At 43.2% G+C, this 13,684-nt stretch overlaps 1 protein-coding gene across 1 annotated transcript in view; it reads left to right on the top strand.

Moving 5' to 3' along the window:
• LOC307104097 (cytochrome P450 4V2-like) overlaps positions 1 to 13,448 on the top strand; it is a 40,549-nt gene extending 27,101 nt beyond the window's left edge. The window contains exons 8-11 of the mRNA XM_079778734.1: positions 5,149 to 5,251; positions 9,232 to 9,366; positions 9,461 to 9,640; positions 11,009 to 13,448. Coding sequence (XP_079634860.1) covers positions 5,149 to 5,251; positions 9,232 to 9,366; positions 9,461 to 9,640; positions 11,009 to 11,181 — 591 coding nt within the window. The 3' untranslated portion in view covers positions 11,182 to 13,448. The remainder of the gene's footprint in view (positions 1 to 5,148; positions 5,252 to 9,231; positions 9,367 to 9,460; positions 9,641 to 11,008) is intronic.
• The last annotated feature ends 236 nt before the right edge of the window (positions 13,449 to 13,684 follow it).

Genomic DNA, 13,684 nt, shown 5'->3' with positions numbered 1-13,684 from the left:
AGAGGCACCTGGGAGCCACCTGCTGGGGGGTGGACTCAGGGGACCTGTGTGCTGAAACCACGTGACCTCGGTGTCTGTGGGCAGGCAGCTGGGAAGTGGGAAGTCGGAGTTTCTACTGCCAGCGCTGTGTGCCCTTGTTTGGATACCGGTGCACCCACAGGCGGCTCACGGAGGCACCAGAGCAGGGGTCCTCACACTTTTTAAACAGGGGGCCAGTTCACTGTCCCCCAGACCGTTGGATGGCTGGACTATAGTTTAAAAAAAAACTATGAACAAATTCCTAGGGACACTGCACATATCTTATTTTGAAGTAAAAAAACAAAACGGCAAAAACACCCGCATGTGGCCCGCGGGCCGTAGTTTGAGGACACCTGCACCAGAGAGCCCTCTGCCAGGGCGGCAGACTCAGGGAGTCTGTGCACTGGATCGGTGTGCCCACAGTGTCCGGAGGAATCAGCCAGGGAGGGGGAAGTCCACTCACTGCTGCGGGAGCCGTGTGCCCTTGGAGGCAGATGTCCTAGGATCTGCAGGTCTGTGGGCGAGGCAGAGGCCTTTGGCTGGTGTGGCTGCAGGGTCGCGGGCAGTGTCCAAGGCCAGTCTGGGTGGTGGTGCTGAGTTCCTAGAGGAGGCCCCTCTCCCCCTCAAGTTGGCGTGGGCTCCCTGCTCGAGCCCCACAGCCCGGGGAGTGCCCACAGCGGTGGTAGGGGCTCCCTGTCCAGGAAAGCCTGGTCTGCCAGCCTCCGGTTCTCCTGCCGGATCTGACTGTCCCTCACTCATTCACACACACACTGCACACGTCCACACACTCCCCTGTCACCTCCTCACTCACTCACACCCTCTCCCTCACCTCCGTCCTGCCAGCTGCCATCTTCCCAGCTCCTTCTAGTAGAGAATTTAACCATGTGATTCTAAAGAGATTTCTGGTCTTGATATTAAAAAAAAAAAAAGACAAATTTAAAAAATATATAGTTTTATTGATTTTTTGGGGGGAGAGAGAGAAAGGGATAGGGAGAGAGAGATAGAAACAGAAATGATCGGAGAGAATCACAGATTGGCTGCCTCCTGCATGTGCCCTGACCAGGAATTGAACCATAACCTCCTGATTCACAGGTCAACACTCAACCACTGAGCCACAATGGCTGGGCAAAAAGACGATTTTTTTTGCAAAGAAAATTTTAACTACATTAAATATTATAAAGAGAAAACCTCTTAACATGTGGCATACAAAATAAAGATAAAGAAGTGGTTTTAAGAAGCAGCATGTGGAATATCCTGGAAATGGAGGAAGGGAAAGCCTTCAGGTTTCGATGGCGGACTGCATGCACTGTGTTTGCTCTGCCTGCAGCCGCCTGGGTGCAGACTCCCCAGGAGGAAGGCTGCGCCCTGTAGCAGGAAGCAGGCGGTGTGGAGGGCCCACAGACCTGACTGCTCCCAGGTCTGTGCTGACGGGCCACAGGAGGCAGGCCCAGTCATTGCAGATCTCTGCCACAGCCCCCTGTGTGGAAAGTGCAAAGATGGACTCTACCAGTGGTTTGAAACTTCTATTTTAAGCAGATCACGTTAGAGAAAAGAAACATTATGCAGAAAATGGACATGTAATTCACTGAAAAGTGGGCTGTGGGGCCAAATCCCAGCTCTGACCTACACTAGAAGTGTGACCTCGGGCACCTCCTCTCCCTTTCGGGACCTCTGTGTCCTCGTTGTTATAGCACGGGCTGCACAGAACAGCCTTGAGGACTAGGGGAATAGTTTTCTAATGTGCACCAACCATCGTGCCTGGCACATTCTTGTGCAGCAGATACTGGCTGGTATCTGGTGCTGAAGAGGCCCCTGCACCCACACATGCATGCGCACACTCACACCTGCACATACACACACACTCACACCTGCACTTTACACATCGATCTCCCACCAGTAACCTCGCACTTCCACAAGAACAACCAGACTAACGATCTCTTCCTTACAGCTCTAACATTCTTTGAATTCTAATTTTTCCCTTCTTCCCATGAAACAGTGGGCATAGCATGTACAACCACAGTATTGTGACCTCCTCCAAAGAGGATGCAGGCTGTTGCTGCCAGGTCTTTCATTTCATTTTATTTATTTATTTATTTTACTTTTAAATTTTATTTTATTTATTTTTTAAATCTTTATTGTTAAAAGAATTACATTTGTCCCCTGTTTTCCCCCATTCACCCCATATAGCCTGCTCCTGCCCCCTACCCCAGGCCTTCACCTCCCTATTTTCTGTGTCCTTGGGTTATGCATATATGCATACAAGTTCTTTGGTTGATCTCTTCCCACCCACTCACACACCCACCCCTCCTTCCCTCTGAGATGGAACAATCTGTTCCTGCTTCTATGTCTATGCCAGGACTTTTATGCTCCTGGTCTGGCGGATTCTTGCCCTGCGCAGTTCCGCCAATGCACTTGTTGGCTCTGTGCTTTGTGTTTGCTGCCTTTGGGTCGCAGACAAAAATAAAACAGGAAGCTCATTTTCAAATTCAGGAGAAGCTATTAAAATTGTTTAGCAAGAACACTTCCTCTATGACTTGCTAAACAACTGAGTGACATGGGCCAGCTTTTGTCTGGAGTTCAGAGTCATTTCTGTAAAGAAATTGCAAGTGTGAGAAAATAATAATCATACCAACATCAGAGACTTATAAACATACTAGAGGCCCAGTGCACAAAATTTGTGCATGGCAGGGGGGTGGGGGAGCTGTGTCCCTCAGCCCAGCCTACACCCTCTCCAATCTGGGACCCCTCGAGGGATGTTCGACTGCCCATTTACAGGGATCTGGCCATGGGGGTGTGGCCAGCCTGGGTGAGGTGCTAAGGGCTGTTTTTAGGCTGGCCAAGCCCCCCAGCAGGGACCCTTACCCCATGGGGGTGTGGCCAGCCTGGGTGAGCGGCTGAGGGCTGTTTTCAGGATGGCCACACCCATTCAGGGTGGGGGTCCCCGCTGGGGTGCTTGGCCAGCCTGGGTTGGGGGCTGATGGCTGTTTGCAGGCTGGCCACACATCCCCAGTGACCCAAGCTCCTAGACCCTCCTTTTTTTTTTTTTTTTTTTTCAGCGCCTCCTTGAGCGGAGGCCAGGGCCAGCTGGAAGCAGGTATCTGGGATTTATTTATCTTCTATAATTGAAACTTTGTAGCCTTGAGTGGAGGCCAGGGCCAGCCAGGGCAGGTGGGAAGCTTGGCTTTCTCCATCACCGGGTACAACCCAAGCCTCCTGCTCGCCCCAGCTTCGTGGCCGCTGCTATCTTTGTTGGGTTAATTTGCATACTCACTCCTGATTGGCTGGTGGGTATAGCGGAGTGATGGTCCATTTGCATGTTTCTCTTTTATTAGTATAGATTTTTTAAAATTTCAGAAAAGTCCTCAACAAGTCAACTGAGGACCTAAAATAAGTGCCCAGGAGATGACATATTACAATGGTCACTTGTGTTGCATAGGCTAAATGGACCAGTAAGAGTTATAATATTATTTTTTACTTTTCAAATACATTTTTTTCCCCTGAAGAACTTACCATTTTGCATGTGGAGTGTTCTGGTGAGATGAGGACAGAAAATAAGGGGCTGATGCCTAAAGACACGAAGGGACAGAGAGTAAGGTCATCTAGTGTTGGTGTTGCAAGGGTTCAGGAAGCCCCAGTTCAGGTGGCCATTAATACCAGGGTTCTTGTCCCAGCATTATGAACGGTTCAGCAATCTGGAGAAAGGCTGTGTATAGATCAAGCAGGAGTCCAAAGACGAAAAAGAGTTTTGAAAGGCATTAGGGGTCAGAGGAGCTTCAGCTAAAGGAGCTAAAGACTCCCCTTGACTCAGGACACATGCTTTTTATTAACACAATTTGTCCTAAGGCAAGGTGGAGATAATACACGTCAAAGGGTAGAGTACAGAAGCATTGTCAGAGTGGGAAATAGCCTACAGCTGTTCAGGTCTTTGGCCAACAGTAGGCAATAACATGTAAATTAAGATTCCCTGAGAGCTCTGGCAGTAAACGATTTATCCTATTTAGGTTTGGGGAAGATGCTTTTTAGCCGTGCCAACATATGTGATTACATGTGACTCAGCCCTTGTTGAGCCCCCAAGCTTCATCAAACTTTTGATAAAACTCTTGTAATTATGACATGCTGGAATTGGCTTCCAGCAGTCCAGGTGTCACCATCAGTATTGGAGCTGGAGTCTCCTCACCCCGCATCCTTCACGCTTCTTGAGGTGAAGAGTGTGGACTCTGCTTTGTCATCAGAAACTCCAAGGGTCATATTTTTGCCTCCACCTCCTATGAAGCAGTCGGGCCTGGGAAAATCATTTAGCATTTTTTGGGTCTCAGTTTGTGATCTCTAAAATGTGAATAGCAGTATCATGTGTCCCATGGAGATTTTTAAAAATAGGTATTTTTATTGATTTCAGGGAAATACATTTTTATTGAAGGGAGAGGGAGAGATAGAATCATCAATGATGAGAGAGAATCACTGATCGGCTGCCTCCTGCATGCCCCCTACTGGGCATCGAGCCCACAACCCAAGCATGTGTCCTGACCAGGAATCGAACCATGACCTCCTGGTTCATTGGTGGATGCTCAAGCACTGAGCCACGTCAGCCGGGCTCCCATGGTTTTTTTTATGAAGAATAATTGAGTTCATTTCTGCAAAATGTTTGATATTTTGCCTCAAATTCAGCAAGGTTTAAATGGGGCTATTTATCAACTTCTTGATGTGGAGACTAACTAAGGACTACCCATGTGCTCCCTGGTGTCCGGGTGAAGCTGACCGTACAAATGGGGGAAAGTGGAGAAGTGCAGATCTGGCCACTTGGCTCAGGAAAGTCACACTTTTATTTCCTCAAAAACAGTCCAGCGCACGGAGTTCCCTTGGAATGCCTCCTGTTAGCCCAGCCCAGCCACTCTCACCAAGTATGTGACTCTGTCCTATTGAAATGTCCCTGTACCAGAGGCGTCCCCTTTGAAGGGATTGTTTCATTGGTTTGTTCCCCACGGAGGTAAAATACTGTATAAAATTAACTTGTTCTGTCTGGAGTCACGTCACAGCTGTCAAATCCAGAGAAAATTCAAAATAGAGCTAGCAACCCTAACCTTCTCAATAGAACTCTGGTTTCTAAGCTATTTTTTCCCTCTTACATTGTAGGGCCATGACACAACTGCAGCTGGAATAAACTGGGCCTTGTACCTATTGGGTTGCTATCCAGAAGTCCAGAAAAAAGTGGACAATGAACTGGACGAAGTGTTTGGTACGTATGGCCCCTTCACTGCTTACACTGGAGGTCCCAAGTCACTGAAGCAAATGGCATTCTTGCTCATTAAGAAAGAGCAGTCGGGCCTGTTCTAAAGACACTGTAATAAGCAGGAAGGCTGCCATATGGGACCCCTTCCAGGCCTAATGTCCTTTCCAAACCTCACCCATTTGTTTATGGGCGTTTGCTGATTGCTTGGCGTGTGACTGCATCGGGCAAGATGCTGGGGCTACACAGATAAATGTCACTGTCCTCAGGACCTCACTGCTTCATAGGTGAAGCAGTCACTGTGTACAAAGTATCAAGTCATGGCTGTGTGCTTGGGCGATATGAGGAAGGAAGGGGCTAGAGGAGAGCAGAGTGGAGAGGTGAAGCTGGTTAGCGGGGTCCAGGAGAGCTGTTCCCTATAGGATTGCTGAGGGTTAAGCTGATGAGACATACATTTTTTTGCACAACCAGTAACCTGTAGGTAAGGAGTCCTAGGCTGATGCCAATATCCATGTTGTGAGAATCCTGGACTTGCTCTTTTCTCTCTGTCATTTTCATCATTGTGGGTTTTGTTTTCTTGATTGTTGTTCTGGGCTCATGTTTATCTTTAAGGCAAGAAGAAAGGGGAGGAGGGGATGAAGGATAATATTAGTCTCCTTTGACTGCTGTCACCGATTCTGGAAACTGGGTGGCTTAGCACAATAGAAATTTATTCTCTTACAGTTCTGGACACCAGAAGGCCCAGATCAGTATCTCTGAGTTAAATCAATGTGTTGGCAGGGCTGCACTTTTTGGAAGCCTGAGGGGAGAATCCATTCCTTCTGGTGACTGCCAACATACCTTGGCTTATGGCCACATCATTCAAATCTCTGTCTCCATCTTCACATCACTTTCTCTTCTGTGGGTGTGTGTCAAATCTCCCTCTGCTCTCTCTTATCATGACATTTGTCATGGCATTCATGGCCCACCTGGATAATCCACGATCATCTCTCCATTTTAAGCTCCTTCATAACATCTTTTAAAGCACCTTTCCCCCCAAAAAAAGTAATATTTAAAGGTAAAGGTTGGTTGGCCAACCAACACAGTGGTATCTGATGGATTTTCCTAGTGCAAAGTGGGAAGGAATAATACAGGAAAAGAGGAGGATATGGAAGACATTCTGGAAAGAGAGGCTCCTGTTGCACAATGGCAGAGTGGAAACGTAGGCAGATAATAGTAAGCATTAAAGGACAGGTGGAATTCAGAACATTTGTTAGAACCCATTGAGAGGTGAAGTTGGAAAAGTAATTTCATGTCCAGATGGTGTGAGGACTGGATTTTCATTTCAAGAGGCAAGACTGTATTTTGTGGATCTAAACTTCTGGGCTCTGTTTCTGTCATCATTTCATTTTTCCCGTTTCAAGTTGAATTTCTCTCAGATTGCCTCTGGTGGGTAAACTGGTATTCTAGAAACCCGGGTTCTTTAGGAATGTGTTCCCACGTTTGTGTTTTTTTTTACAATTTCTAGCCCAATGCAGGTGACACAAATGGTTTTGGATCTCACATAATTGACACCATTTTTACTAGAATTTTTATTCTGCTGCTTCTCGTGCTTTTTGCTAATTGTGCCTCACTTCTCTTCTATCCCCAGTATTAGTTCTAAAATTTCTTTGAGCAACTGATCTTTGGATATTGAGATGTAAGTATTCATTCCTCTTTTTTCTTTTTTTCACTGAGTAAACTTCACATTTAGTTTCATTAGAATAAAGTAACTGTTTAAAATTGCGCATTATCTTTTCTTTCCAGTAAAACAAAATATTTTAAATAGGAACAAAATTACAATAGGGAATGACGGTTCCCAATAAGATTCTGCAGGTCCGCTATTCTCCCATTGAGTGGCAGGGCCCAGGCCTTTATTAGGAGAGAATTTTATTTTAAAAGTATCATCCTAAACTGCAAGGAAGTCCATTAAACATCACAACTAAACATACCAAAGGAGAAGCCTTGTTGTCAAAATTTCCACTTAACTAACCCAAACATCTCATATCTACCCTTTGACCTTCTATAAACCCATTTTCTTTTTTTAGTTTAAAAAATGTTCCATACAAGAGAAAGTAGACAGGTGTATGTTGGTAAATGCTAACTGTCCACATTCACAGAGACACAGTGTAATCTGTGTGCTCAATGTACAGACAAAGGAGGGAAAAGGCTAGAATTCTGTGCACTGCTGCGGGGGCTGAGCCTCCAGCCTCCAGCGGAGCAAAGTAAGCAGAAGGTTTTTCTTTCCCAGGGAGCACAGGGGCATTGATTTCATAAAGTGTTTGTTGAGTCAGGAAGGGATAAAAGTGAATTTGGACTTGTATGCATGCATATACACCTAACCAATGGACACAGACACCAGAGGGGTGAGGGCATGAATGGGGGCGAAGAGAGGCAATGGGGGGATAAGGACACATGTGTAATACCTTAATCAATAAAGAAAAAAAATAAAAATAGAGGGGGAAAAATAAAAATACTTTTAAAATTTTTTTAAAAAGTGAATTTGGAACAGAAAGTGTTAGAGATTCTTTCCCTACTCTATTCTGCTCAAGGTAATTCCCCCAAAATAAGTTGAGAACCAGGATGTAAGGGAGAGAAAAGACTTCAAGAGCAGAAGGACTGTGCCTTAGAGTAAAACAAAACAAAACAAAACAAAAACCAGAATGTAACTTGCTCCCCGTGACTGGAGCAAACTTTTAAAAAGAAGGTTGGAGTCCATCAGTGTTCCTTAGTCATCTTCTCCTTCATCCTCATCAGCTTCTTCATTGGTAGCTTTCAGTCCTCTCCCTCTCCTCCTCCATCGTCATCTTCTTCTCTTCTCCTTCCCCTTCTTCATCTTCCATATCAGGAAGCAAGTAGTAATGAATTGGATTTTGGCAAACACCACCTTGGATGATCTGTCCCACCTTATCTGCACCTGCATCAGAATGGCCATAAACCAGATTTTTGTTCTCAGCCTCTTCCTGCTGGCTTTATCCTGCAGTGGATTTGAACATTTCATCAAATCCTTTCCAGATATTTCAGTGGACTTTGAAAATGCAGCACGGCTTGCACTCAGATGAAATTCTTTGGGTGCATTTACTTTCCAAGGAAGGGTTTTCATGGAAATGAAAAGCTGTTCTGTGACCTGGTTTATTACTTTTCAATTCTGTCACTTCACCTCTGGTTAAATAACACAGTGCCTTCCTATCCAACTCCCCAAGCAGTGCAGGCATAGAGATGGTTGCCAATGTTGTTACTCGAAAATTTGGGATTTGGGCCATCAATTCCTACCTCTTCTGAAAAACAATGGTTGGCAGAATTGGTTATATGTTGACCTTCAGAATCTTCTCACTGGCTTGTTCACTGAGTTGGTCTGTCTCATTTTTATCTTTTTCAATATGTTCGGTTGCTTCCTGCTGTGTTTTTTCTCCCATTCGCAAGACCAAGAAGTCATTTGGATTTCTTTTTGAGGTGGGAATGGAGGGCGTTTGGGGGCCAGGCTATGGGGAGAGTCCAAGAAGCTGACCCAGGAGAAGATACACTTCTGAAAGAACCTCTGAGAATTCAAAATTAAATGTTTTAAACTTATAGTTTTACGCATTCACAATGTTATGCATCTGTCACCTCTATCTAATTCCAACCCATTTCCGCAGCCAAAAGGAAACTGTGCAGCATTAATCAGCCATCCCCATGTTCTCTTCCTCCAGCCCCTGCAACACCTATTTACACTCCATCTCTATGGATTTGTCTACTCTGAGGACTTCCTCCAAATTTAATGATACAACCCGTGACCTTTTGTAACTGAGGTTTTTACTTAGCATTATTGTCTCATTTTATTTTGATTATCTATACTATTAAGAATTTTACTTTAGCAGTTGGTATTTAACATTCAGTGTATTGATGTTATAATATATTCTATTTTAACATCTTATCTACCAAGCACAAATAGTTCTTTCATGTATTTTATTTCATGTATTTACTTTGACCAGGGAATTCTGATCGCCATGTTACCTTAGAAGACCTGAAGAAACTTAAATATCTGGAGTGTGTAATTAAGGAGACCCTTCGTATTTTTCCTTCTGTGCCAATAATTGCCCGTGAACTTAATGAAGATTGTGATGTTGGTGAGAATTCTTTCATAAAAGTAGTGGGGAGAGTGGACATTTCTGTGTCTGTGTCTTGCTCTGTTCTCATGACAAATCGATTGCCTCATGACAGGGGGTTACAACATCACCAAAGGCTCTCAACTACTCATCATTCCCTACGCACTGCATAGAGACCCGAAGTACTTCCCAGACCCTGAGGAGTTCAAGCCAGAGCGGTTCTTTCCCGAGAATTCGACCGGACGCCATCCATACGCTTATGTGCCCTTCTCTGCTGGACCCAGAAACTGTATAGGTTTGTATCCATCAGAATTGGTTTGACCTTTCAGGCGCACACGGCAGGGGGCTACTCACAATAATGTCTTTGAGATGTAGTGTCTCAGATACAAGTCTCTTAAAAAACTAATTGTTTTATTTTTTTCTCCACTTTACTATGACAGTTGTAAAGTATATCAGTTTTCTAGGGCTACTGTAACAAAGCGCCACAGACTGGGTGGCTTAAATGACAGAATTTATTTTCTCACAATTCTGGAGGCCAGAAGTCCAAGATCAAGGTGTCTGCAGGGCTGGTTTCTTCTGAGGCCTCTCTCCTTGGCTTATAGATAGATGTCTTCTCCCTGTGTCTTCACATAGTTTATTCCTCTCTGTGTGTGGGGGTGTGTGTGTGTTTCTGATTAATCCCACTCAAGGATATGTTTTTATTGATTTTTAGAGAGAGAGGGAAACACTGATGTGAGAGAAACATTGATTGGTTGCCTCTTATATGTGCCCCAACCAGGAATCTAACCCACAGCCTAGGTGTATGCCCTGATGGAATTGAACTCACAACCTTATGGTGAATGGGATGACATACCAACCAACTGAGCCACCCAGCCAGGGCTTGATCTCTTCTTTTTATAAAGACACCAGTCAGGTTGAATTAGGCCCCATCCATAGGACCTCATTTTATTTTACTCGCCTCTTTAAGGGCCCTATCCCCAAATGCAGTCACATTCTGAGGTACTGAGGGTTATGAATTCAGCAGATGAATTTGGGGGAATACCATTCAGCCCATAACATAAAGCATTACCAGTTTCATGGTAGAGTTTTAAAATGTAGATCTTTGGATTGTAGTAGAATATTCTTTATATGGTAGAAAGCGTATTTTTAACAATGAGTTTATTTAACCTGCTTTTATTGCTTTTAAGAATTGCTTTTTTCAAAACCAAAAAAGAGAATGCTCACCATAGGACCAGCGGAAGTACTTAAACAAAATGAATGCACACCGCCATGCATTAGAAACACTTTTGGCGTTAGCCACTCTGGCATTTTATTGTTTATGTAAATGCCGGCATTGGTGCAATGAGGCCTTGCAACTCTATAGTAAACTACATGAAAGGTCCAGGAGAAGAGCATTCTAGAACAGTGGTTCTCATGCTTCAATGAGCCCAGGATTCATCTGGGTGCTGTGTGGGCTTGTCCACAGAACTATTCAGATGCACTGAGTGGGAGCAGGGAAGGGCACTCAAGAATCTTTATTATTAGGAAGCATCCTCAGTGATACTGGTTCTCCCAGGGCCTACTGTGAAAATCTAGCATCACTTGCTCCCTCTAATAGAACCTGTTCTTTCTCCCATTTGAGATATATCTGTAATAAAGTCATGTTATTTACATTAATTTGAAGGTCAAAGGTTTGCCATGATGGAAGAAAAGGTCATTCTTTCATGCATCCTGAGGCATTTTTGGGTCGAATCCAACCAGAAAAGAGAAGAACTTGGTCTGGCAGGAGAGCTGATTCTTCGTCCTACTAATGGCATCTGGATCAAGTTGAAGAGGAGAAACGCAGATGCATCCTAACTGTATTATTGGGCTGTGCCTTAGTAGGAATAAGGTCTTTCTTTAAGAGAAACTTTGCATTTACAATGTGTAGATCATGAGTTTAATAGTTTTAATCCATACACGTAATTTTTCTTATCCCCACTTATCTTGGGGTCAAGTCTACCAAAGAGAGAGTTTTTATATTTTTATCACCACCATTATCTTACCCTTGCTCTTGATCCCAAAAGGTGAGTTAACTGATGGTCGTACCCAAATAAACATATACATTTCTCAGCAGAGGGATCCATAGCCCAATTCAATTTCAATTAACAGGCCCAAAATATATAAGTTAATTGAAGTTCCAGAACTTTTTAAGGTATTCTTGTTGAATACAAATCTACACTAATAAAAGAGTAAGATGCAAATTGACCATACCTTTGTGACGCCCACCAGCCAATCTGGAGTGAGTATGCAAATTAACCCAACAAAGATGCTGGGTTAATTTGCATACGCAGGTGCCGAGCTGCCAGGGGCAGGACGCTTGCATCTTCGCCATGGTGACAACACAGGCATTCCACACCACCCCAGCCGCTCCGGGCCTCTGGGCAGTATGGGAAGGAGGAAAGGTGGCTCTGGCCGGAGCGAAGGCGGTGCCAGCAGCCAGGGGAAGGAAGGCCCATTCTTGCACGAATCTTTGTGCATCGGGCCTCTAGTATACATATAAACATATACATTTCATTTGAAAAAAGTAATTAAATACTTAAGCTTGAGCTTAGGTTTTAAAAATTATATTAGATTTTAATAATTATGATGATGATACTTTTTAGATTTTATCAAGGAGAGCAGATCATTTATAAGTTGACTCATAGTTTCTGTTCCTATTTCCCTTTTAACTGTGTTCTTATGGCCTTCATTTCATTTCATTCTGCATAACATCACAATTACCTTTACACATCATATTTTATTGGGAGAGATTCCTCTTGGTGATCTCCAATCCCTCATAATGGCTTTTGGATCTGCCAGCACCTTAGCCCTTATCAGGTTATAATCCTTTTCATTCCAAGGGTTTAAGTAAGTTTCTATCCAAAGTCATACCACTAGTGAGTGACAGAGCTGGAAATAGATAGAGGTCTAAACTCTATATCTCTACTACAATATGCTATTGCTTTATGAAACTCAAGTCTATAACTGGGTGTATCATTAGAACACAGATCTTCTAGAATTCTCCCATCATTAAGGAGAAGAGAAGTCGCACATGTATAGTAACCAGCACGTAGTTTAGGGTTAAACTTCTGGGAAATTCAGTCCTTCAGAACATACCTGTCAAGCTGATAACTGACAGAAGTTCCTTGAATTTTAATTCCATTGACAATATCTCTAGTCCCTCACTCAGTGACTTTAAAACACTCCTTTTAATAAATAATTTTAATGAGATGTTTCTGTTTCTAAATTGATTTTAGAGTGGGAGGAATCGGGAGAGAGAGACAGAAACATCAATGTTGTGAGAGAGATACCTTGATCAATTGCTTCCCATTCACCTCCTGACTTGGGATTGAACTCACACCTAGGTATGTGCCCTGACTGGGAATCAAACTTGTGATCTTCTGGTGCATGGACAGAGATTGTTTCTTTAGTTTTCTCAAAGCAATAGCAGGTAGAAGCAACAAACTAAGAGAATGGAATATATATTCTTTAATGGATATCAAAGGAAGAGGTGACCCAACCAAAGTCATTGGGCAAATATGGGCTGGGGCATTCAGAGCATGGTCAACAGCTCTATGTACTTTACCATCCCAAAGACCCTCAGTGCAGACAAGTCAGTCCATATGTTGCTGAGAAAAAGTCAATGAAGTATATGATTCAATGAAAATGATTTCCAAGATACGGTAAACTTTGTTATCTAGAAAGTAGATATATGTAGAAAATTCGTTTCCAGATGATTTTGGATAATTAAAGTTTTATTCTTGGAAATTGGTTTTATTTCTCAATTTCATGCACTTACATTTTAAACCTTGCCTGAGAAAGTATGTCATGGTCTGCAGTATCAACATGAAGATGCTGACTTTTTTTAAAATAAGAAGATGATCAAATATCTGTTTGTGTCCTTATTACCTATCATGCTCCTATTTGAATGAGGTATCTTAACCTTTTGCACTCGGATGTCGAGTGTGACTCGACACGGTTAGCATCGGTAGCAGCTCTTTTTATACTCTTTGAATGTATCAATAATTTGAAATATAAAAAAATCCAAATAAATAAGTTTGTATGAAAAGAAACTCCAGTTTTTTATTCTACTGCCGCGCTTTGTAAAATCTGGGGTATTTAAAAAATTAAATCCCAAGTAGAATAAAGGAATCAAGAAAAAAGGCAAGCGAGTGCAAAGGGTTAAGAGTAATAAACTACATTTTAGACATGGGTGCTACATTTTATTCTAAGATGTGATGCTAGTTTGAAATTTAGATAACTTTAAAAGATAAATTAGTGGGTGACTGGTTTATAATCCTATCTAATAAAAGAGTAATATGCAAATTAACCATCACTC

Source organism: Cnephaeus nilssonii, assembly GCF_951640355.1.
Source record: "Cnephaeus nilssonii genome assembly, chromosome: 8".
Taxonomy (NCBI): Eukaryota; Metazoa; Chordata; class Mammalia; order Chiroptera; family Vespertilionidae; genus Cnephaeus; species Cnephaeus nilssonii.
This window is presented reverse-complemented; position numbering and strand designations above follow the sequence as displayed.